General features: G+C 40.0%; 1 protein-coding gene across 3 annotated transcripts; it reads right to left on the reverse strand.

The window, feature by feature from the left end:
• Positions 1-4,264: 4,264 nt before the first annotated feature.
• On the reverse strand, positions 4,265-7,430 carry LOC107782368 (uncharacterized). Of its 3 annotated transcripts, none has more exons than XM_016603249.2 (3): positions 7,242-7,430; positions 5,953-6,085; positions 4,265-5,445 (listed from the first exon to the last, which is right to left on the reverse strand). In XM_016603249.2, exon 3 carries the CDS (start codon positions 5,326-5,328, stop codon positions 4,582-4,584), a length of 747 nt encoding a protein of 248 aa, XP_016458735.2. In that variant the 5' UTR covers positions 5,329-5,445; positions 5,953-6,085; positions 7,242-7,430; the 3' UTR covers positions 4,265-4,581. The 3 variants fall into 3 exon arrangements, with proteins under 3 accessions (XP_016458735.2, XP_016458733.2, XP_016458732.2); XM_016603247.2 differs by having other exon boundaries at positions 5,953-6,089; XM_016603246.2 differs by lacking the exon at positions 5,953-6,085.
• Between the last annotated feature and the right edge of the window lie 15,496 nt (positions 7,431-22,926).

Below are 22,926 nucleotides of genomic sequence, written 5' to 3' on the forward strand. Positions count from 1 at the left end.
TGCACGAGGGGTGATGTCGTGCCATGATTATGAGAGTTAATGCACGAAGGGTGATGTCGTGCCATTTCTGTTGTTTCTTATGGTGAGAACGAGAGTAAAAACACGAAGGGTAATGCCGTGCACGTGTTACTGTTCATTATTCCTGTTGATACAAATATGGTGTTCATTGTGCTTCTCTATTGAATTATTGTTAGGATTTGATATTCCCTATAGCATGTTCCCCTTCCTATTTTTATCTGTTATTTCCTATTATTATTGTTCTGTTCGTATATGATTTAACTACATAGGTTTATATAGTTGTCGTATTCTAGCCTCATCACTACTTCGCCAAGGTTAGGCTCGACACTTACCAGTACATGAGGTCGGTTGTACTGATACTGCACTCTGCACTTTTTGTGCAAATTTTGGTGCCGGACCTTGTGAGTAGCTTGAGGTAGTTGCCTTCAGTCCAGGGAGACCAAGGTAGATCTGCTGGCATTCGAAGAGCCTGAAGTCCCCCTTTCCCCGCGTTAGTTTTCTGCTGTCTCTTCTATTTCGAGAACAGTTGTACTTCTTTTAGACTTATATTTATAGTAAATCTTAGTCGTTCGTGGATTGTGGCACCGGATCTATGGGGTAGCTATGTACTTGAGTTATAGCACTGTTATATTACTTCCGGATTCCTTAATTATTTTGTTTAGCTAATATCTGTTCATGTTTGATTAGCAAAAAAAATAATGGTAAAACTGTAATAGTCAGTTTGCCGAGCTTTCACGAGTAGGTGCCATCACGATTCCCGAGGATGGAAAATCCGGGTCGTGACAAGACTCATCCCACATTACTGACCAAATTTCGTCAAGATCCATTGTGAGGGAATCCACATCCGGCATACTTGGCAAATTATCAAGGTAGGGAATATGCCTTGAATGAAACGACACGTGGGACTCATACACTCTTCATCTAACGGGAGGTGGAGCATGCTCCCTCGTCAGCTCAGGTTCGACATTCACTTCCTCCTCATCATCACCCTCGTCGGGGAAGGGTGTGTCATCTCTAGACTTATCGGCATTGTTGTCATAATCACTATTATCTTTCTTACTCTGCTCATCTGCCAAATCCTGAGTAAATACGTCGTCTACGAGCAACTAAGTAAGGTCAGGACCATCAAGTTACTCGTTTTTACTGCACAAACAACAAAATGATAAGCTACTCAAATTGATAAATACTTTACATATAGCTGTATCACTTCACTTACAAGTTGTAATGTGTTGACATTCTATGATGAACATTATCCTGTTGGTGATGACTCCCGGATGGACTACTGTGATCTAATACACCAAAACTATGCATATTCCAACTGGGCGTGGGGTCATAACTTGTAAAATTCATATCTGGACGGTACCCCTGTAGAATATATGAGTGTTAGTACAAATTCAATACAACAAAAAATAAACATCATAACACAAAGAAAAATTAAAGTTTACCAGTCGTCTTGTGGATTATGTAAAGTAGGAGAGAAATTATTTCCTCGCTCCTCGTTCGCCCGTGGAGATAAGTTTAGATTCGGCCAAACTCTTTCAGCCGGAACCTATTGGGCTACAACTGCTCCAGAATAACCACCCGATGATTGAGGGTTATTACTGATCTGCGCAACATCATTATTGCGAAAGTCTTCATGCTTCACGTACATTTTCAACATTTTTATCAAAATAAGTTCTCGGTATTCATCCGGGGTCCCCAAAAATATCTCAGAGTTTCATCATCCTCGATGTTAAACTCAGCATAACAAGCAACCCCTTGCGGAGTCACAGAATACGGATATCTTTCGGTTATTTTAAGATTCACCAAATGCTTGCTCAACCTCATTTTATTGCATAACAACGATACCAGTCTATCGTACTCCATTGTAAGTGGCAACTTAACATGACTCTGTGGAGATAAACTATAACTCACTGAGTTATTCGCTACCACAACCTCACCCCCCCCCCAAATATAATGAAACCCTTACTTTTCGCTCTTTAGACATTATGAAAAAAGCTTGAGAATTTAACAACAAAAAAAAATTATCACGAAGTTGGAGTGTTTCTGAATGATTTTTCTCAAAACCCTTAACGCCTTTAAATAAGGCAATGCCCAATCTGGGGGATCAAATTTTTGGAAGTAAAACGCGGTTTAAAAGGGCGTTTTACATATTTGAATTATTGTTATGTCAGTTAAGTGCAGAAGAGTTATTGGTGGGCCCACAAAATACATAAAACATGGTTAATTAAAGCGTTTTATATAAAACGCAGTAATAAACCGCATTTTATATAGTTGTTATATCACCTAAAGGTAAAACGCGGTATGCTAAAGCGTTTATATAAAACGCGGAAATGTAACTTCTTTTTCTTACCCTCAAAAAAGTGTTTTGAATCCAAAAAAACCCACATTTCGGTTCCGGACTCGAATTACCAAGACATAATTATATGTCCGCAAGATGAAAGTGTACTCTGGTTGGATTTGACAGTTTCTCTCAAAAAGTTCAAATTTTGTTTGGTTTGAAGACCAAACAAGTTTTTCAAAAATGTCCCATAAGTTTTCTAGAAAACTAAACAACAAAAATCTATTTTTGTACATTTTACTAGTTCAAAAATAATTCAAACTCTATTATATTCGTAATACTTTGCAAAAGAATAACAAATCCAGTATAATTCAACAAGTGAGATATGTATCATTACTCCTATCTTGTGAAGTAGAGAGACCGGAGAAGTATAGTCACATTATTTGTTAAAAAAGAAATAATAGTGTATAAACCATGAAACGGAGTCACTAACACAAAGTAGTACTAATGACATCAGGATAACAAAAAGACTGAAGCAAAAGAAATAGGAAAAACTACTCTTGGAAAGTGGAAGATAAGTACCTAGTGGAATAGACAAGGTGCTCGCAAACTAGTCCGAACACCACCATTAAAAAGGAAGTTAGTAAATGATATAAACTTTGAGCTTGAACAATATTCAGGACTCAGAAATGTGGATAAATTATTTCCAACCAAGAGTGATATTGGGAATGATGTAGATTAGTGTAGCATGTCATTGTTAAAACTTAAAACTAACAAAAGGGGAGTCACTGAACTCTGGTTGAAGTCGAGTACACATCTCTTCTCATACATGGGAGCGAAGGGCTGTGAAATGTCAATTTCTCTCCTGATTATCTAGCTTTCGCTTGAAAGTATGAAACTACCAAAAAGTTCAAATACATGTTTTTTTTTCCTAACAATACTACTGAAGTTCTATGTAAAACTAGTAAGACAGACTTCCATGGCAAAAAACAGCTAATATTAGGCACCAGAGATAAGGAAAGTCCATTTTTTCTATATAACCATGGCATCCAAGCCAGCTTGCGCGTACCTCGACTAAATTCAAGGAGTACTTGCTATCTGAGATTTGAACTGAGACCTCATGGTTCTCAACCCACTTTATTGACTATTAGGTCACAAGCCACAACCTTGGATGCAAGAAATTCCACTTTCTATCTAATCACATTTACAGAATTAAGATGTTAGCTCCAACTGTAAAAATCTAACATAGTAGAGTTCATTCAGTTGTTTGTAACCTGGCAAAGACAAGATGCAAGAGTCTACTTGTTAAGAAAATAAACCTTAGGTCTAACTTGAATCCAGAAGTTAGATCATGTGACAATGACCCAAGATCATGTAAGATAACACATTTCCTCAACCAATTTGGGACATTCTAACTCTATTACTTAACGTGTGTTGCTCCCACATGTTCAGAACATCTTTTACCACTAGTTTCATCACTTCTTTTTTTGCATGGGAGATGGGCTATGAACTTTTGGGTGTTGGACAAGGGCCATTCTTTTTATCCATTTACATTCCAAATTCTGTTGGATAACTTTATTACTTTTCTTTTCAGTTTTTCTGGATAGCTTTCCTATTCCTAAAGAAAAGGTCGTTTTAACTGTTACAATGGTATAGAAAGAAAATAATACCTTGACACAGTTGTTGTAGAACCCAGTTTACAATGGTATAGAAAGAAAATAATACCTTGACACAGTTGTTGTAGAACCCAGTAGCAGATGGAACCTACCTGCAGTTCATCTATTAGATACCTGAACCAGATTTGTTTTACTACTAAATTGAGAGAATAAGGATGGGTGTGACTCTGATACCATGTGAAGATATGAAACTTGGGCTTAACTCAATCCCAAAAGCTAACTCAAGACGGAAGGATTGTCCAAGACTATCAAGTCATTCCTCAACCAATGTGGGACTTAACACCCACTCTAACATCAACATACCAAAATCTGCTTCATCAGAAATTAAAAGCTCTATACAAGTAGTAACCTAAGATCAATACATTGCCTAACCTGGAAATATAGAAGTGTTTCAATGAGGCAATAAACAAAGACTGCTTTGCACATTGACTTAATTGTTTCTCTTTGAGCCTAACAACTCCCATCCAAAAGAAATCTCGACTTTAACATAATACACCTTGTCTTGCCTAGATCTGCCATATTTTCGATCATACAGCTGTATATTTACAGAAAAGAGCAGATGCATAATTGCTTCGCATCAATCGCGGAGATAAAGGACAGTGTTTCCTAATCTTGTGTCTCATCTTCAGTATCATGCAAAAGAACACCTCGGACTCTGGCCCTACGATGCGCTGGTACCACACGGTTAGTCACCTTTGTAGAGGGAGGTTGTGCTGCTTGCTTATCTGGAGACTCCAGTGAGATACGGACGGTTGCAATATCTGAGGCTGTTTTCTCAGTAATCTTCTGCAATTTCTGTCTTTTTGAGTACTGACCAGTTTCATTCTTTTCCTGCTTTTCTTCTGACAAAACATTTGTCAACTCAGAGCATTGTTTTTGTTCAGTTTTAAGCAAATTATGTACATTTGTAAAGGTTTTGTAGAGCTCCAGAGAAATATTTGCCATTGCCTCAGTTGCTGAAGTATCCACAAGTTTACTAAGTGATATAGCGATTCTTGGCATCCCCTTTGCTTTTTGAGCAACCAATTTTGCATGTGCAGCACCTCCAAGTTTTGAGTGTCCATCCATGACAAGCTTCACATCTTCAGACTTTACGGAAGCTATAAGGTAATCTACAAAGTCAGACCAAGAGCCTCCTATACCAGTTCTGTCCCTCATATCTTCAAGCTCCTGGGCAGACTTCAAAGAGTCCCATGTATTTGAATGGAAGTCAGTGGCACAGACACGAAGAGTAGAGGGATCACTTGGCAACCCGTGAACATGAAAGAGGAAAGGCTTCAATGGGGTTTTGTGAGGGGCTGACCACTCTGCATTTACCCTCCCAAAAATTGGTTCCATTTCATCAAACCCCATCTCCAAATTCCTCTCTGAAGAAGAGAAGCTTCAAAAACCAGAATGGTCAAAAAGAGAGGAGTGTCGGAGAAGAAAAAAGAGTCAGGTGAGAAGTAGAGCTCTCGTTTGCTTTTACACCTAGCAAGAGACCAAGAGTAAAAGCCAATAAAATTCATATCTTCACAAAGATATAGCAGGAAAGTATTAAACTTACGAAAAGCTAAAAACAAAAATCATAAGCAAAGAGAACTGATGTGAGAAATAGCCAACTTTTTCTGACTTTTGGAAGTAGCAAACAAGGAGCATGCAATAGTCAGTGATTTCTAAAAGAAGAGTAGAAGAGGAAAAAATGTGAGTTCCCTGCTTTTCTTTGATATACACTAGCCCCGTTGATATACATAACCTTGAATCCACTTTGTCACCTCATTGCTTAATAAAAAAATCCTAAGATCTCCTATTCTAAATTGGGTAAGAACCAAAATTTCTAGTTGCTGCACACTCAAGACTTTGAATCGGTTGCTGATTGCCGATTTGAATCTAACACTCATTCACCCTAACCAAGTCAAAAGGAAGCATACCAATCATCCATAAGTAATTAAACACATCTTACTTACATCCTAAATAAGCTCAGACAGGAATTCTCACCAAGTTAAATGACCTATTCAACACAACCAATTGAGGATGGGAGGAAGTTCTCTTTGATGCCTCATCTGTACTCATCGTGTTCTCAAACCACCTACATAAAAGCAACCAAGACTGCGCCAATCCCGAAGTATAACTGCCTAACCAGGAAAACAGAAAGGAAACCTTATGAGGTAAGCTATGAAACTGACTGCCCAAAAATCAAATTCACAATGGTTTCCTGACTTCAGTCACCCAAGGAATCAAGGATTACTTCACCTTTAAAGCATGATATAAAAAGAAAGAAAGCATTGTTTTCCTTTCCCCCACTCCTCATGTTCTCAAACATTTTCGTGCAAAAAGAAAGACAAAAGGAAGAAACCCCCTAAAACAAAAGGACATTTTCCATCAGCACACAACCACAACCTACTCTAGTCGTCATAACCAACCTGGTGTACATTTTGGTTATAGCCATAAAACTGCACATTCAATAGAACACTCGTTTTCATAATTCTACAAGCTATTGAAACAGCTTATCACATCACGCAAACCTGTCATGCATAAGTTGATACATTTGGCTATATTAGTCAGTGTTTTTGAAAGCGCAAAAAAGCGACAAGGTTTTTAGGGCTTGAAACAAAAAGCGAGAAGTGAAGCACATGCTTCTGTAACATGAAGGGAACAATTTAATTAAAAAACAAAAAGTACCATACATATATGAATTTAGTACTATAATAATCAAATTTTAATCAAACTAACTAATTTCAACATTAAAATATAAAATAGTGCCAATATTAACCCAACTTTCAAAGTTGAGATCCAAACTATCGATCTATTTGCGTTGGGATCACTTTGCACATTATTGTTTGAAGCACGCAATATTCAAAGCACATTGCCTAGCCCATGAACTGGTGACCCCTCGCTCCACTCGGCTTCATCGCTTTAAGAGACGAAGCAATGACTTATAACTCTGCTATTAATATCTCTCCAAATATGGAGCATTGCTTCTTCATCTCTTTTAAGGAATAACAGTTAGGTTAAACCCCAGCTAAGTAAGGTTCTTTTAATTAATCATTTTCAAATTTTTAAAAAATTGATTCTTAGTACGTAAAGTCAAATTAGTACCACCGCAATTTCAAGCCATTATAACAAGGGAAGTAAACTAACAGGAAATAAAAACAAGATTATGGTCCGATTCACTAAAATTTGTGCTTTACCATTAAAATTAAATGCAAAAAGGGGATAAGGGTTTTTGCTAACTAGACACATAAAAATGGATTATAGAGACAAAGCTCGATAGAGAAAAAACATACCTAATTCTGCTTGAGAGGTGAATATGAGCAGCTAATTAGCGGCAGGGCTGAGGAGTTTTAGCGACCTGGTAGAGAAAATCTCGCAGAAATTGAAGCTAAATGCAATGGGAATTTTGGGTCGAGCTTGCGTTCATTTGTTTTGGTGAAAATAGTTCGGAAGGACGATTTTCTTGTGTTTGTAAATTCAATCAAAAATAGTGACTATTTTACACTAATATAAGTTTCAGTGTAATATACTAGATATTTGAGTACCTGTGTATGAACTTCCAGCATAATTGGACCACTATATTATGCTGAAACTCTAGTATATTATACTGGAACTTTAGTATATTATGTTGGAAGTCTAGTAGTATATTATACTGGAACTCTAGTATATTATGTTGGAATATTTTCCGCATTTTGAACAGTATTTTTGTTCAAATTTATTTGTACATGAAAAACGGCTAAATTTCTATTACTTTTAACTGTGGCTATTTTTCAATTATCACATGTATATCTGGCTATTTTTAATTTTACCCAATGTTTTGTTTAAGCATGAATATGTGAAAATAGTCGGTTTCGGATCGATAATCGAAAAATAGCTAAAGTTTGCAAAGTTATTAAAAAATTGTCACAAAATCTGGACAAAGAGTTGAAAGACGAAAGGTTTTGGATTATGGAGTTCCTGCGTATAAACTTTCAACTTATTATATTGGAACTCCAACATATTATGAAATTCCAGCACATGTCGGAATATTACGCTGGAATCTCATATATAAAATATTCCAACTCTGTAATATTATGTCAAAATTTTTTCAAAATTGTAAGTGTATTTTTGTTCAGATTTTATCTTTACGCAAAAATGAATAAATTTTCATTACTTTTAAAACTATGACTATTTTTCAATTACTAGTTGTAAACCATGTTATTTCTAATTTTTTGCCCATGAATGTCCAACCGTTGAAATGAGGCCCAAATACTTTTAAGCCACTGTTTAAATTGTCACGATCCGGATTTTCCACCCTCGGGAGTTGTGATAGCGCCTACTAGTGAAAGCAAGGCAAGCCAAGTATTCCGATTAATTTACCCTTTTTATTTTTAACCTCTTAACAATTGCAAGTTAACATATTATAAATAGCGGAAATAACGATGCGGAAGAACGAAATTTAACAATTAAGCTAATACCAATACGAATCCATAAACATAAACCGCCCAGAACTTGTATCACAATCTCACGGACTATCTACAAATAGGGTCCGAACAAAATAAATACATGTCTGTCTCTGAAATAGTAAAGAGCAGAAAGAAACTAGATAGGAAGGGGACGCCAAGGCCTGCGGACGCCTGCAGGACTACCTCGGGTCTCCTAATGGACTGAAGGCAACAACCCCTAGCTAAGGTCCGTATGCTCTAGTACCGGGATCTGCACAAAAGAGTGCAGAGTGTAGTATCAGTACAACCGACCCCATGTACTGAGTAAGTGTCGAGTCTAACCTCGGCGAAGTAGTGACGAGGCTAGGACACAACAAACATCCATAACCTGCAGTGAAATAGTATCTAGCAGAATAACAGTAATAGAAGTAAGTTAAGAGTAACGGGGAAGGGGTAACATGCTATGGGGGGAATACCGACGTAAAGAATCACAGTAATAATGGAATAAGACAATTAAAGGTACTTGAGCTGAAAACAGCAAGAAATTATAACAAACAAGCAATAAGTGCACGGTATCACCCTTCGTGCTTTTATTCTCAATCCTCACCAATGCAATCAAGTAATGAAAATGTGCACGGCATCACCCTTCATGCTTTATCTCTCTTACTCACCATGTAAATATTAGAAATGTGCACGGTATCACCCTTCGTGCTTTATCTCTCTTCCTCACCACATGCATCAATATCAATGAAAATGTACACGGCATCACTCTTCGTGCTTTATCACTCTTTCCTCACCATATGCATAAATATGAATGTACACGACATCATCCTTCGTGCTTTATCTCTCTTTCCTCACCCAAACAATAGCAACAACAAGAATAAACATATCCTGGCAAGGGAATCAACAACAAGAATAAACACATCCCGGCAAGGGAATCAACAGTAAGAAATAAATATGTCCCAGCAAGGGAATCAGCTATAACCAAACTTGTACCAACAATTAACTTCACAAATGAAACCTCAACTGGAGCCAAGGCTCAACAATAAATAAATACCACGAAGATAATCATAAGTCTCGCTCCACATGGAGAATCAACAATTTAGGCATTTGTAGTACTTATTAAGAAACACAACGATCACAATTTAAGACTCACGGGAATGCTTGACATCGATGTATAAATACTCGTCACCATACTTATACGTCGTACACTACACTAGCACATAGCAAATAAAGCACAATACCTATTCCCTCAAGCTAAGGTAAGACCAAACACTTACCTCGAACTTCCACGACCAACTCAAGCCTCAAACACCGCTTTTCCTTTAGAATTTGCCTCCAATTTACATGTATCTAATCCAAATTAATTTAACAACATCAATAAATGCTAAAGAATTCATACTCAATGCTTAATTATAAGTTTTCTATCATTTTTCCCAAAAAGTCAAAAATCGACCCCGGGCCCGCTTGGTCAAAACTCGAGGTTCGAACCAAAACCCGACCACCCATTTACCCACGAGCCCGAATATGCAATTAGTTTCGAAATCCAATCCCAAAATGAGGTCTAAATTTCAATTATCCAAAAAGCCCTAATTCTACCCAAAATTCCTAATTCTACCATGGAAGAACAATATTTAGGCCTAGAAATCTAATGGGTGTTGATAAAAAATGAAGGAGATGGGTTTAGGAACACATACCTATGATTTGGGGTTGATTTTGCTATTCAAAAATCGCCTAGGTTCTGATTTTGGGGAAGGAGATGTGAAAATATGGCTTTTTCCCGATTTGCTACTATTTTAAAAGACTGGGTAGGCCTTCATCGCATTCGCGATGGACCTGCCACGTTCGCGAAGAGCTACCCGTTGAGGACTTACGCGATCGCGAGTTCTCCTACGCGTTCGTGAAGGGTAAGCCCCCCTGACCTTCGCGTTCGCGGACAGGCATACGCATTCGCGTAGAAGAAATGGCAACTCCCCAGCCCACCTCCAATTTACTATATGCATTCGCGGGACACGGTCACGTTCGCGTAGAGCAGCCCGCCAGTGCTCCGCGTTCGCGTCCCTGTCTTCGCGTTCGCATAAAACAAATTCCACCCCCAGCCCAGTTCCCTTTCGCGATCCCGAGAGTTACTACACGATCGCAAAGCACAAAATGTCTGTGCATCAGAAGCAGCAAAACCTGCAATTTTCCTAAGTGTAAAAACATCCGATGGCCTATCCGAAACTCATCCGAGCCTTCGGGGGTCCAAACCAAACATGCACACAACCCTAAAAATATCATGCAGACTTACTCGTGCGATCAAATCGCCAAAATAATGCCTTGAACTACGAGTTTAGCATCAAAATCCAAGAAAAGTCTCAATAACTCTTAAGTTCAAATTTTCGCAAACCGAGGGTCCGATTCACGTTATATGAAGTTTGTTTCTTACCAAATTTTATAGGCACAACTTAAATACCATATAAGACCTGTACTAGACTCCGGAACCAAAATACGGGCCCGATACCATCAAATTCAAACACATTTAAATTTCTAAATACTCTTAAAATTTCAATTAAACAATTTTCTTCAAAAATTCATTTATCGGGCTTGAGACCTCGGAATCCAATTTCGGGCATACGCCCAAGTCCCATATTTTTCTACAGACCCTCCGGGACGGCCAAATCACGGATCTGGATCCGTTTACCTAAAATATTGACCGAAGTCAATTTAAATTCAATTTTAAAGGCAAAATTAGCATTTTTATCAAATTTTCACATAAAAGCATTCCGGATATATGCCCGGACCGCGTAAGCAAATTGAGGTGAGACAAAAGGAGGTTTTAAGGCCTTGGAACGCAGAATTGATTTGCAATCAAGTGATGACCTTCTGGTTCATCACATCCTCCACCTTTAAAACAACTATTCGTCCTCGAACAGACATAGAAAGGAAGTACCTGAGTCAGGGAAAAATGGGGATATCGGCTCCGCATATCGAACTCGGACTCCCAGGTAGCTGCCTCACAGGCTGACCTCTCCACTATACATGAACTGAAGGGAACTTCTTCGATCTTAACTAACGAACCTACCGGTCTAGAATAGCTACCGGTTCCTCTTTATAGGTCAAGTCCTTGGCCAACTGGACAGTTCTAAAGTCTAACACGTGGGATGGATCGTCGTGATACTTCTGAAGCATGGACACATGAAACACTGGGTGCACAACTGATAAACTCGGTGACAATGCAAGTTTGTAAGCCACCTCTCCCACTCGATCAAAAATCTCAAAAGGACTAATGAATCTAAGGCTTAGCTTACCCTTCTTCCCAAATCTTATCACGCCCTTTATGGGCGACACCTGGAGCAACACCCGCTCTCCGACCATGAATGCCATGTCACGAACCTTACGGTCGGCATAACTCTTCTACCTGGACTGAGCTGTACGAAGCCTATCCTGAATGATCTTCACCTTATCCAAGGCATCCTGAACTAAATCTGTACCCAACAACCAAGCCTCTCCCGGCTCAAACCACCCTACCGGCGACCGACACCGCCTACCATATAATGCCTTATAGGGAGCCATCTGAATGCTCAACTGGTAGATATTGGTGTAGGCAAACTCTATTAATGGCAAGAACTGATCCCAAGAACTTCCAAAATCAATAACACATGCTTGGAGCATATCCTCCAAAATTTGAATAGTACGCTCGGACTGTCCGTCTGTCTGGGGATGAAATGATGTGTTCAACTCGACTCGTGTGCCCAACTCATGCTGAACTGCCCTCCAAAAGTGCGAGGTAAAATGCGTACCCCAGTCAGAAATGATAGACACACGCATACCATGAAGATGAACGATCTCCCTAATATAGATCTCTGCCAACCGCTCAGAAGAATATGAAACCGCCACAAGAATGAAATGCGCTGACTTGGTCATCCTATCAACAATAACCCATACTGCATCGAACTTCCTCTAAGTCCGTGGGAGTCCAACAACGAAGTCCATAGTGATCAGCTCCCACTTCCACTCAGGAATCTCAATCTTCTGAAACAAACCAATAGGTCTCTGATGCTCGTACTTTACCTGCTGACAATTCAAACATCGAGCTACATACGCAACAATATCATTCTTCATCCTTCTCCACCAATAATGCTGCTGCAAATCCTGATACATCTTAGCGGCGCTCGGATGAATAGAATACCGGAAACTATGGGCCTCCTCTAGAATCAACTCACGAAGTCCATCCACATTAGGCACACAAATACAACCCTGCATCCTCAAAACTCTATCATCTCAAACTGTAACTTTCTTGGCACCTCCGTGCTGCATTGTATCCCTAAGGACAAGCAAATGAGGATCATCATACTGTCGATCTCGAATACGCTCAAATAATGAAGAACGAGCGACTGTGCAATGTAGAACACGATTGGGCTAAAAAACATCCAACCTCACGAACTGATTGGCTAAAGCCTAAACATCCAAAGCAAGTGGTCTCTCACCGACCGAAATATATGCAAGGCTGCCCATACTGGCTGACTTCCTACTCAAAGCATCGGCCACTACATTGGCCTTCCCCGAATTATACAAGATGGTGATATCATAGTCTTTCAATAGCTCCAACCACCTCCCCGACCTCAAATTTAGCTCCTTCTTCTTGAACAAGTATAGCAAACTCTTGTGATCCGTGAACACCTCACATGACACGCCATATAAATAATGCCTCCAAATCTTCAGCGCGTGAACAATGGATTCTAGATCCAAATCATGAACTGGATAATTCTTATCGTGGTTCTTCAACTGTCATGAAGCATATGCAATAACCTTGCCATTCTGCATCAACACTGCACCAAGTCCAATACGCGATGCATCACAATACACTATATATGGCCCTAAACCTGTGGGCAATACCAATATTTGTGCCGTAGTCAAAGCTGTCTTGAGCTTCTGAAAGCTCACCTCACACTCGTCCGACCACCTGAACTGGGCACCCTTCTGGGTCAACCTGGTCATCGGGGCTGCAATAAATGAATTTCCCCACAAATCGACGGTAATAACCCGCCAAACCCAAGAAAATCCAAATCTCTATAGCCGATGTGAGTCTAGGCCAGTCCTTAATTGCCGAAATCTTCTTAGGATCCACCTAAATACCCTCTGCTAATACAACATGACCCAAGAATGCAACCGAATTTAACCAAAACTCACATTTCGAAAACTAAGCATACAACTGACTATCCCTCAAGTCTGAAGAACGACTCGAAGATGCTGCTCGTGCTCCTCCCAGCTGCGGGAATAGATCCAAATATCATCAATGAAGACAACTACGAAGGAATCCAAATAAGGCTTGAACACTCGGTTGATCAAATCCATGAAAGCTGCTGGGGAATTTGTCAACACGAATGACATCACTAAGAACTTATAATGCCTGTACCGAGTGCGAAAAGATGTCTTAGGGACATCGTATGCCCTAATCCTCAACTAATGGTAGCCATATCTCAAATCAATCTTCGAAAATACCTTGTCACCCTGAAGCTGATCAAACAAATCATCAATCCTCGGCAATGGATACTTGTTCTTGATGGTAACTTTGTTCAATTGTCGATAATCTAGACACATCCTTATCGACCCATCCTTCTTATTAACAAACAACACCGGCGCACCCCAAGGCAAGAAACTCGGCCTAATAAAGCCTTTATCCAGCAAATCCTGCAACCATTCTTTCAATTATTTCAACTCTGGCGGGGCCATGCGATATGGCGGAATAGAAATGGGTTGAGTGCTCGGAGCCAAATCAATGCAAAAGTCAAAGTCCCTGTCGGGTGGCATCCCCGGCAGGTCTAAAGGAAATACCTCTGGAAACTCATGAACAACGGACACAGAATCCATAGAAGGAACCTCAGCACTAGAATCACGAACATACGCCAAATAGGCCGAACATCCTTTATCAACCATATGTCGAGCCTTCATATATGAGATAACCCTACTGGTAGAATTACTAGGAGTCCATCTCCACTCCAAACGAGGCAACCCCGGTAGTGCTAAGGTCATGATCTTGGCATGACAATCCAATATAGCATGATAAGGGAATAACCAATCCATCCCTAGAATGACATCGAAATCCACCATATCGAGAAGTAAGAGATCTACATGGGTCTCAAGACCCCCAATAAAGACCACATAAGCACGATAAACACGATCTACCACAATAGAATCACCCACCGGTATAGACACATATATAAGAGCACTCGAAGAATCACGAGGCACAACCAGATAAGGGGCAAAATAAGATGATACACAAGAATATGTGGACTTTGGATCAAATAGAACTGAGGCATCTCTACTGCACACTGAAACCATACCTGTGATAACTACATCGGAGGCCTCAGCCTCAGGTCTGCCTTGCATAGCATAACATCAAGGCTGAGCCCCACCACTCTGAACTGCATTCCTAGGACGGCCTCCTACTGGCTGGCCTCCACCTCTAGCTGTCTGGCCTCTACCTCTGGCGGCCTGACCACCACCTCTAACACCTCTACCCCTACCTCTAGCTGGCTGAGCGGGTGGTGGAACACCTGATGCTGGAACCATAGCACGAGAACCCTGGTGCTGAGAACTGCTTGAGGCTCGAGGGCAAAACCTAGCAATGTGCCTCGTATCGCCGCAAATATAGCAAGACTTTGGCTGTTGAGACTGCTGACCCTAAAACTGACCCTGACGGCTTGGATAACCACCCTGAAAACTCTAGATTGGAGGTGCACTGATAGGAGATGGTGGTGCACTATAAGGCAACTGATCAGAATATTGCATATGAGAACTACGGCTACCTGGAGCACCGTGAGAAACCTGAAGTGCTGTCTAAAATGGCATAGGAGGATGGTCTCTACCAAAAGAATCCCTACCTCCAGACGAGGGCACCACTGAATCTACCGGAATGACAATGCCTTTTATTAGACTCCTGACCGCTCCCCTGAGCTAAAACCATCTTAACCCGCCTGGCCATATTGGCCGCATCCTGGAAAGAAATCTCGCTACTTGTCTCCTTAACCATCTGCAGTCTAATAGGTTGAGCGAGTCCCTCAATAAACCTCCTCTCTCTCTCTCTCTCTCTCTCTCTCTCTCTCTCTCTCTCTCTCTCTCTCTCTCTCTCTCGGTTGGGAGTATCAGAAGAGCATGACGAGCCAAATCAATAAACCTCATCTCATACTGGGTGTCAGTCATAGAACCCTGCTGGAGACGCTCGAACCGCCTGCGGTACTCCTCTCTCTAAGTGGCAGGAAGAAACTTCTCGAGAAATAGCTGCAAGAACTAGTCCCAAGTGAGAGATGGTGATCCAGCTGGTCTAGCCAAACAATAATCTCTCTACCATTTCTTGGCAAAACTTGACAGACGAAAAGCAGCAAAGTCGACCCCATTGGTCTCCACTATCCCCATGTTCCGAAGAACCTCATGACAGTTATCTAAGTAATCATGGGGATTCTTTAAAGATGTACCACCATAAGTAGTAGTGAACAGCTTGGTGAACCTGTCCAACCTCTATAAAGCATCGGTAGACATAGCTACTCCATCACCGGTCTGAGCTACTACATCCGGCTGAACTGCCCTAACTGGCTGAGCTGCTGGAGTTTGAAACTGGGGAGCCATCTACTCCAGAGTACGGGTAGCGGGAGTACGGGTAGCGGGTGACACTCTCCATAAGGCCCACTAGATGGACCAGAGCATCCTGGAGTACTAGGGTATCAATGAGCCCCTCTAGGACCTAAGCTGGGCCTACCGGAACTGTCTAGGCTGGAACCTCATCATCAAACTCAACCTGAGGATCCGCCGCTGGTGCTGCTGCTCTGGGCTAAGCTTTGCCCCTGCCTCGGCCCCTAACACGGCCTCGGCCTCATCATCTGCCACTCGTGGGAGCTGCTACTGGGGGCTCGGGCTGCTGATCAGTGGATGAGGAAACACGTGTTCTCTCCATCTATGAAAGAACAAAGTAGAAGTTCAATTAGAATTGAGAAACCAAATCGCATGACAGAGAAGAATAAAACTGAAACTATTCCTAACTCTATAGACTCTGAGGGATAAGCATAGATGTCTCAGTACCGATCCCTCAAAATCTACCAAGTTTATCCGTGAATTGTGAGACCTAAGCAACCTAGAGCTCTGATACCAACTTGTCACGATCCGGATTTCCCACCCTCGGGAGTCTTGATGGCGCCTACTAGTGAAAGCTAGGCAAGCCAAGTATTCCGATTAATTTACCATTTTCATCTTTAAATTCTTAACAATTGCAAGTTAACATATTATAAACAGCGGAAATAATGATGCGGAAGAATGAAATTTAACAATTAAGCTAATACCAATACGAATCCATAAACATAAACCACCCAGAACTAGGGTCACAATCTCACGGATTATCTAAGAATATTACAAATAATGTCCGAACAAAATAAATACATGTCTGTCTCTGAAATAGTAAAGAACAGAAAGAAACTATATAGGAAGGGGACGGCAAGGCCTGCGGACGCCTGCAAGACTACCTCGGGTCTCCTGATGGACTGAAGGCAGCAACCCCTAGCTAAGGTTCGTATGCTCTAGTAACAGGATTTGCAAAAAAGAGTGCATAGTGTAGTATCAGTACTGTCGCGCCCCCTTTTTTCTCGCGAAATAGGATTTATGACATTGACAACTCTTTTAACGGGTATTAAAAGAGAAGAGTCGCCACCTAATGATTAAAGTGCATTAGGACACTAAGAAGAGTTTGATTTAGGAAAACCAGAGATCGAGTAAGGGCTTGAAATTATCCCGAAGGGAAGGTGTTAGGCACCCCTCAGGATCCACTAGTGTGGTTCCCGGCTATACTACAATTGTGACTTTAAGAAACAAGTAGGCAAGTAGAAGTCTCAAATAAAAAGGGTTTTTTTTCAATAGTTTCAAATAGATTAAAGTTTAAAGGAACAAAAGGAAGCTGAATTTTTGAGGAAAACAGTTCGAAAATTCTGAAAGTAATGAAAATAAACAAGTAAAGGGAGGGGGGGGGGTCCTAGGTTTACAAATAATATGGATCACCCCACACAATATCCGGTAATCACTCCTCAAAGAGGGGCTACACGAGATGTTATCGTGTGGTCATCATATCCATATCTACCCTTTCCTACCCCGTTAAGGTATTAAAGCGCGGAATGGTTTCGTTACTTATTGCATGCTATTACCCGCCCCGATCCTTATCAGTCCCGGAGGTATTTAGGACTACTAATCCTAAAAGGGGAAGGGGGTATGAGGTTTTGCAGTTTTAAAAGGACAAAATTCTAAGGTGACAACCAAAACATGCATAGCAAGTATTGGAAAAATACATAAACAGGTATAGCTCAAATAAACCTCCTCAAATCAAAGAAAGCATATAGTTTAACATGTCTTAAACGTACTGATTAGAGTCTGATTAAAATTTAAAGGCTAAAGCAGGCTGATTTATCACATATTTTCAGATAAGAAATCCGAATCAGACCTGCCCGCTGGTTGTAATTAACAAAAAAAAACTGGTGCAGTCATATCTTTTATCCTAAGGCTTGCCTAAGCGTTAGACGAAACCTATAGGCATGATATCTACTGGTTTTAGAAAAGATGAAGTGTACTGATTTTCGAAGAGGTCGTCAGTTATTCAGGGAAGACGAGTTTTGACAATTTTTTTTCCAGATGTTAGACAATGATATTGCCGATTTTAGACTTATAGGTGAACGAAAACGTTTCATACTAGGTTGTTAATTCCTATAGGCATTCTTTCTAGGCGTTGTTGACTTTAAAAACATTGTTATTGACATGCAGAAATCTTATAGGCAAGTCATCTATATGCAGTTAGTTATTTAACTCCTATAAACAGGTTTGCCTAATGACAGATGCACATGCAAATTGCAGGAAGTCCTATAGGCATATTATCTATATGATGTGCAGAATTTGAGAAATGACTTATGGACATGGTCTCTATATAATACAGAAGTGCAGAAACTTATAGACATGGTCTCTATATGATGCAGAAGTGCAGAAACCTATAGACATAATATCTATATGAAATGCAAAAGTACTAAAATATAATAATTCCCTATGAACATGATATCTACCCTTTTGCATGCATGATTCTCTCCCTTTTCACTAGCCATCCCCAATAGTTATTACAAGTTATTACAGTCCGGAATGAAATAAGAAAAGTAAAATTAAAAGTACAACCAAGGGGAGCCTAATTCAGACTCCATGTCCGAAATATGAGATGAACCAACTCTAAAGATCATGATCCAAAGCCTTTCTCTCATCTTTGGATGTGTTAGAGTTCCCTAAGAGCCTCATATGGACTCCGGGCAGTGCTCACACCCAAATGTTACCAGATTAAGAACATAGTGCAGTGTGGAAGGGATAGGCCTCAAGTGTCCAAGTTCAGAGGGAACTCAAGGTCCTAAAGCAAGGCTCACAAGAGGGGGCAGAACCTAGAAGCTAGGAGAGAGTGCAAGTGCAGAGGTTAGGACCACTGGTTTAGAATTCAAGTCATGGGCAACAACTCATGTTGCCATGCCCTAAGTCACCACTTACAAACACATAAGGGTAATGGTGTAGGGAGCAAAGATTGACAATAGAAACAGGCAGTAGAACATAGGCATATTAAGTTAAATATTGAACTCTACATAAGCAGTAAGGTAGCCATGGATATAAAAAACTTTAAGTAAACACATTGGGGTGATGTTGAAACTAAAATTAGGATATACCAGTTTCAGAAAAAACAAACAAAGAGAAAGCAGTAGTCTTGTAAAGCTAAAGTGCAAAAGAGCGATCAGAATGCTATGAGTTTAGAAGAGAATTGTGAAGTCTGAAGTGTAGAAGTATTGAATTGAAGGTGTTCTAAAGTGCAGAAGGGTCGTGCTCTTTTATAGTGCATAAAGCAAGTAGATATAGGTAAGAAAATAGTTTGCAAATCAATTACATAAGGTCCCCCTTTAATTAAGGGATTCTGATTTCAAACGGGCAAAATAATTAAGGAAATGAGTCAATCAAACACTTTTCCAGAGTAGTACAAGAGGGGTAAATACATAGAGGTTTATTTAAGGACAAAGTCTTGATAGTACACAGTTTGTGCAAATAAGGAAAGGAAATCAGTTAACAGCTAGTAAATCAGAAATTGAGGATTTCGTATGAATGAACTAGGTCAAAAAGATGGGAAGGATTTCGACTTAAGAAAAATCAGTACCAATCAATTAAACTTATTAAAAGGAATTTTGCATCAATCACAAGTTGGAAAACCATTTTAAAGAAAGATTCCTCATATATAAAAGAACACAAACACGTTAAACATGAAGAAATTTGTCATGCTATTCAATAGAAGAGTCTAGTGTAGGAGAATCAGAATTGTGTGCAAACAAAAGAATTTCACACTTAGTTCATAGACTCAGAAATAAGTCTGAAAGGGTCAAGGGCCCTCAAACAGAACCTTAGTTTGATCATATGACCAAACTCGGAGGAAACCCCCAAATTCTAGGGTTTCCGACTCAAGTCAAATACAGAGATGAGGAGGCAATAGGCTCAGAGATTTCTTTTCAGAATCTCATGAAAAGACAAGCAAATACAAATAACATTCAAATCAAACAGAGTGTAGGAGAATAATTAGAGAATAGTCACGACAGTAAAAGAAACGTGTTCAAGAAAACCTTTTAGAAGGGACTTAAACAGAGTTCAGTAGAAGGCAAACAAAACTTAAGAACTCAATAGGAAATACATACAGTAGAAGAACACAAAAATACCGGAAAAACATAGCAAAAGATCATATAGGAAAATACAGCAAGATAAACATGTGAGCATGGTACAAAACACAGTAGAAAAACAAAGCACAGAAGAACATGTATAGCATAAGAAAACAGTAGAAGCACATGCGTGACAAATACACACAAAGAAAGGAAAAGAAGAGTCAGAGAACCATTTTAAGCTTTTTCAGAAACCCTAAATCGGAAAGAAGTAATTTTTGAAAGAAAAATTGGGGAAAACGTTTAAAAACTCAAGTAGAGCACATATATAGAATAGATCTAAGAGAAAATCAGAGAAAACCTTGAATAGCTTAGGGTTTCAGGGGAACCCTATAACGAGAAAGGCTTTGAAAAGGTTCAATTTGAGTCGGAGAGGTTAGAACCATGCTCAAAACATCATTGTACGCCGGAGCAAAACCGGCAAGGGCCATAGAACCTTAGATCTGTAGAGATCTGAACTGACACCTTCGAGGTCAGACCTAGGACCTTTGAATACCAAGTGTTTGAGAGCAGAGGGAGATGAGTTTAGGCCATCCATGGCTTGAGATGCCATGGATTCTGGTGAGCTTGAGATAGAAGACAGTGAGAGAGGCTAGGGTTTTGAGAGAGTTTGAGAGGAGAGGGATTTCAAAGGCGGCTGATAGAAGATAATGAGGGGATTAGGGTAGTCATTGGGGAATTAAAAAGGTAAGGAATGATCGTGGTCGTTGATCAAAAATGATCAACGACCTAGATTAAAAGAGAGGGCCGAGCGGATTGGATAAGTGGGTCAGGGGTCGGGTTAAATTGAAATTGGGCTGGGTAATTTGGGATTTGAAATTGGGTTATTTGGGGGATCAATTTGGGCTATAATTGAAATAGCCAATTTTTTCCTTTTTATTTTATAAAAATAGTAAAATGACTTCTAAAAATAAATTAAAGGTACTAAATTAATTAATAATATATATATATATATATATATTATATTAAAAATGTTGGAACCAATTTTATAATTATACGCGCAATTAAATCTTAAAATAGGCTAAAATTGCAATTAAATGCAATTTAACTTTTAAAATACTAAATAAATTTACAAAAATGCGCAAAATTTACCTTAGCTATATTTTGGTATAAATATGAGAATAAAATAAATTATTCACCAAAATGATGATTTTAGGAATAATTATTAGTTTTTGTACTGCTAAAATAGGGCAATAAATTGATTTAAATATCTTTTAAAATTAGGAAAGATACTAAAACGTTTGGATATACCTATATATGCATACATATGATATTTTGAAAGTATTTTGCATATATAAAATATACAGGAAAAAATTAGGTATCAACAGCTGCCCCTCTTTACCCAGGAAGGATGAAAGAGTTATCGGGTAAAGATATGATGGCCAATTTGACCGAACGAAATGGTTTGAAGAATCTGACCGTGCTCTGGTTCCTGATCTGCCTACATATCCCTGGTCTTACAAGAATCAGGCCATATGTAGTTCAGGATCCGTTGGCGGAATATGCCGATGGATATTTTTTTCAAGAACGGACGAGATATTCGGGTTGGGATGGATGGTTAAAGTCTAGCGGAGCTGCGGGAACTGGAGCGGGATCGCTCCTACTGAGACGGCCATTGCTAGCCGGTTTACCTGCAAATAAGCAATACAAGTGTATACGGTGCAAAAATTTAAACATGATGCAATTTCCCGTCGGACCATGAATGTTGTCTTCGGACGGTTAGGATGACGTCCTCAGACCATGACGTCCTGGGCCATGAAGCGTATGATAAGGATTCGCAGGCCATGAAATGATGTTCTCGGGCTATGAGAATGATGCCTCCGAACCATGATGCCTTTGAATAATGATATACAAAAGATAAAAGGGGTCCTCAGGCCATGAAATGGCGTTCTCGGGCTGTGAAAATGGTGCCTCTGAACAATGACGCCTTTGGACAATTTGGCGATCTTTCAGCCCATGAGATGCAATAGGTGGCGATATTTTAGCCAATGAAATGCAATAAGTGGCGATCTTTCAGTCGATGCAAGATGTAAATGAAGTGGTGATCTTTCAGTCGTTGTAAGGTGTAAATGAAGTGGCGATATTTCAGCCATGCAAGGTGTAAATGAAGTGGCGATATTTCAGCCATGCAGATGGAGGTAGAGCTTAACCTCGGAAGGCAGAATGGTAGCTTTATGCGATGCAGAGAATGCAGATGGAGACAGAGCTTAGTCTCAGAAGGTAGAATGGCAGCCTTATGCAATGCGGAGAATACAGATGGAGACAGAGCTTAGTCTCGGAAGGCAGAATGGCAGCCTTATGCAATGCGGAGAATGCAGATGGAGACAGAGCTTAGTCTTGGAAAGCAGAATGGTAGCCTTATGCAAGGCAGAGCATGAAAATGGAGACAGAGCTTAGTCTCGGAAGGTAGAATGGTAGCCTTATGCAATGCAGAGAATGCAGATGGAGGTAGAGCTTAACCTCAGAAGGCAGAATGGTAGCCTTATGCAATGCAGAGAATGCAGATGGAGGTAGAGCTTAACCTCGGAAGGCAGAATGGTAGCCTTATGCAATGCAGAGAATGTAGATGGAGGTAGAGCTTAACCTCGGAAGGCAGAATGGTAGCCTTATGCAGGAATAGAATGCAGATGGAGACAGAGCTTAGTCTAGGAAGGCAGAATGGTAGCCTTATACAATGCAAAGAATGCAGATGGAGGCAGAGCTTAGTCTCGGAAGGCAGAATGGTAGCCTTATGCAATGCAGAGAATGCAAATGGAGGTAGAGTTTAACCTCAGAAGGCAGAATGGTAGCCTTATGCAGGAAGTAAAATGGAAAATGGC

This window comes from Nicotiana tabacum, chromosome 1 (assembly GCF_000715075.1).
Source record: "Nicotiana tabacum cultivar K326 chromosome 1, ASM71507v2, whole genome shotgun sequence".
Classification (NCBI taxonomy): domain Eukaryota; kingdom Viridiplantae; phylum Streptophyta; class Magnoliopsida; order Solanales; family Solanaceae; genus Nicotiana; species Nicotiana tabacum.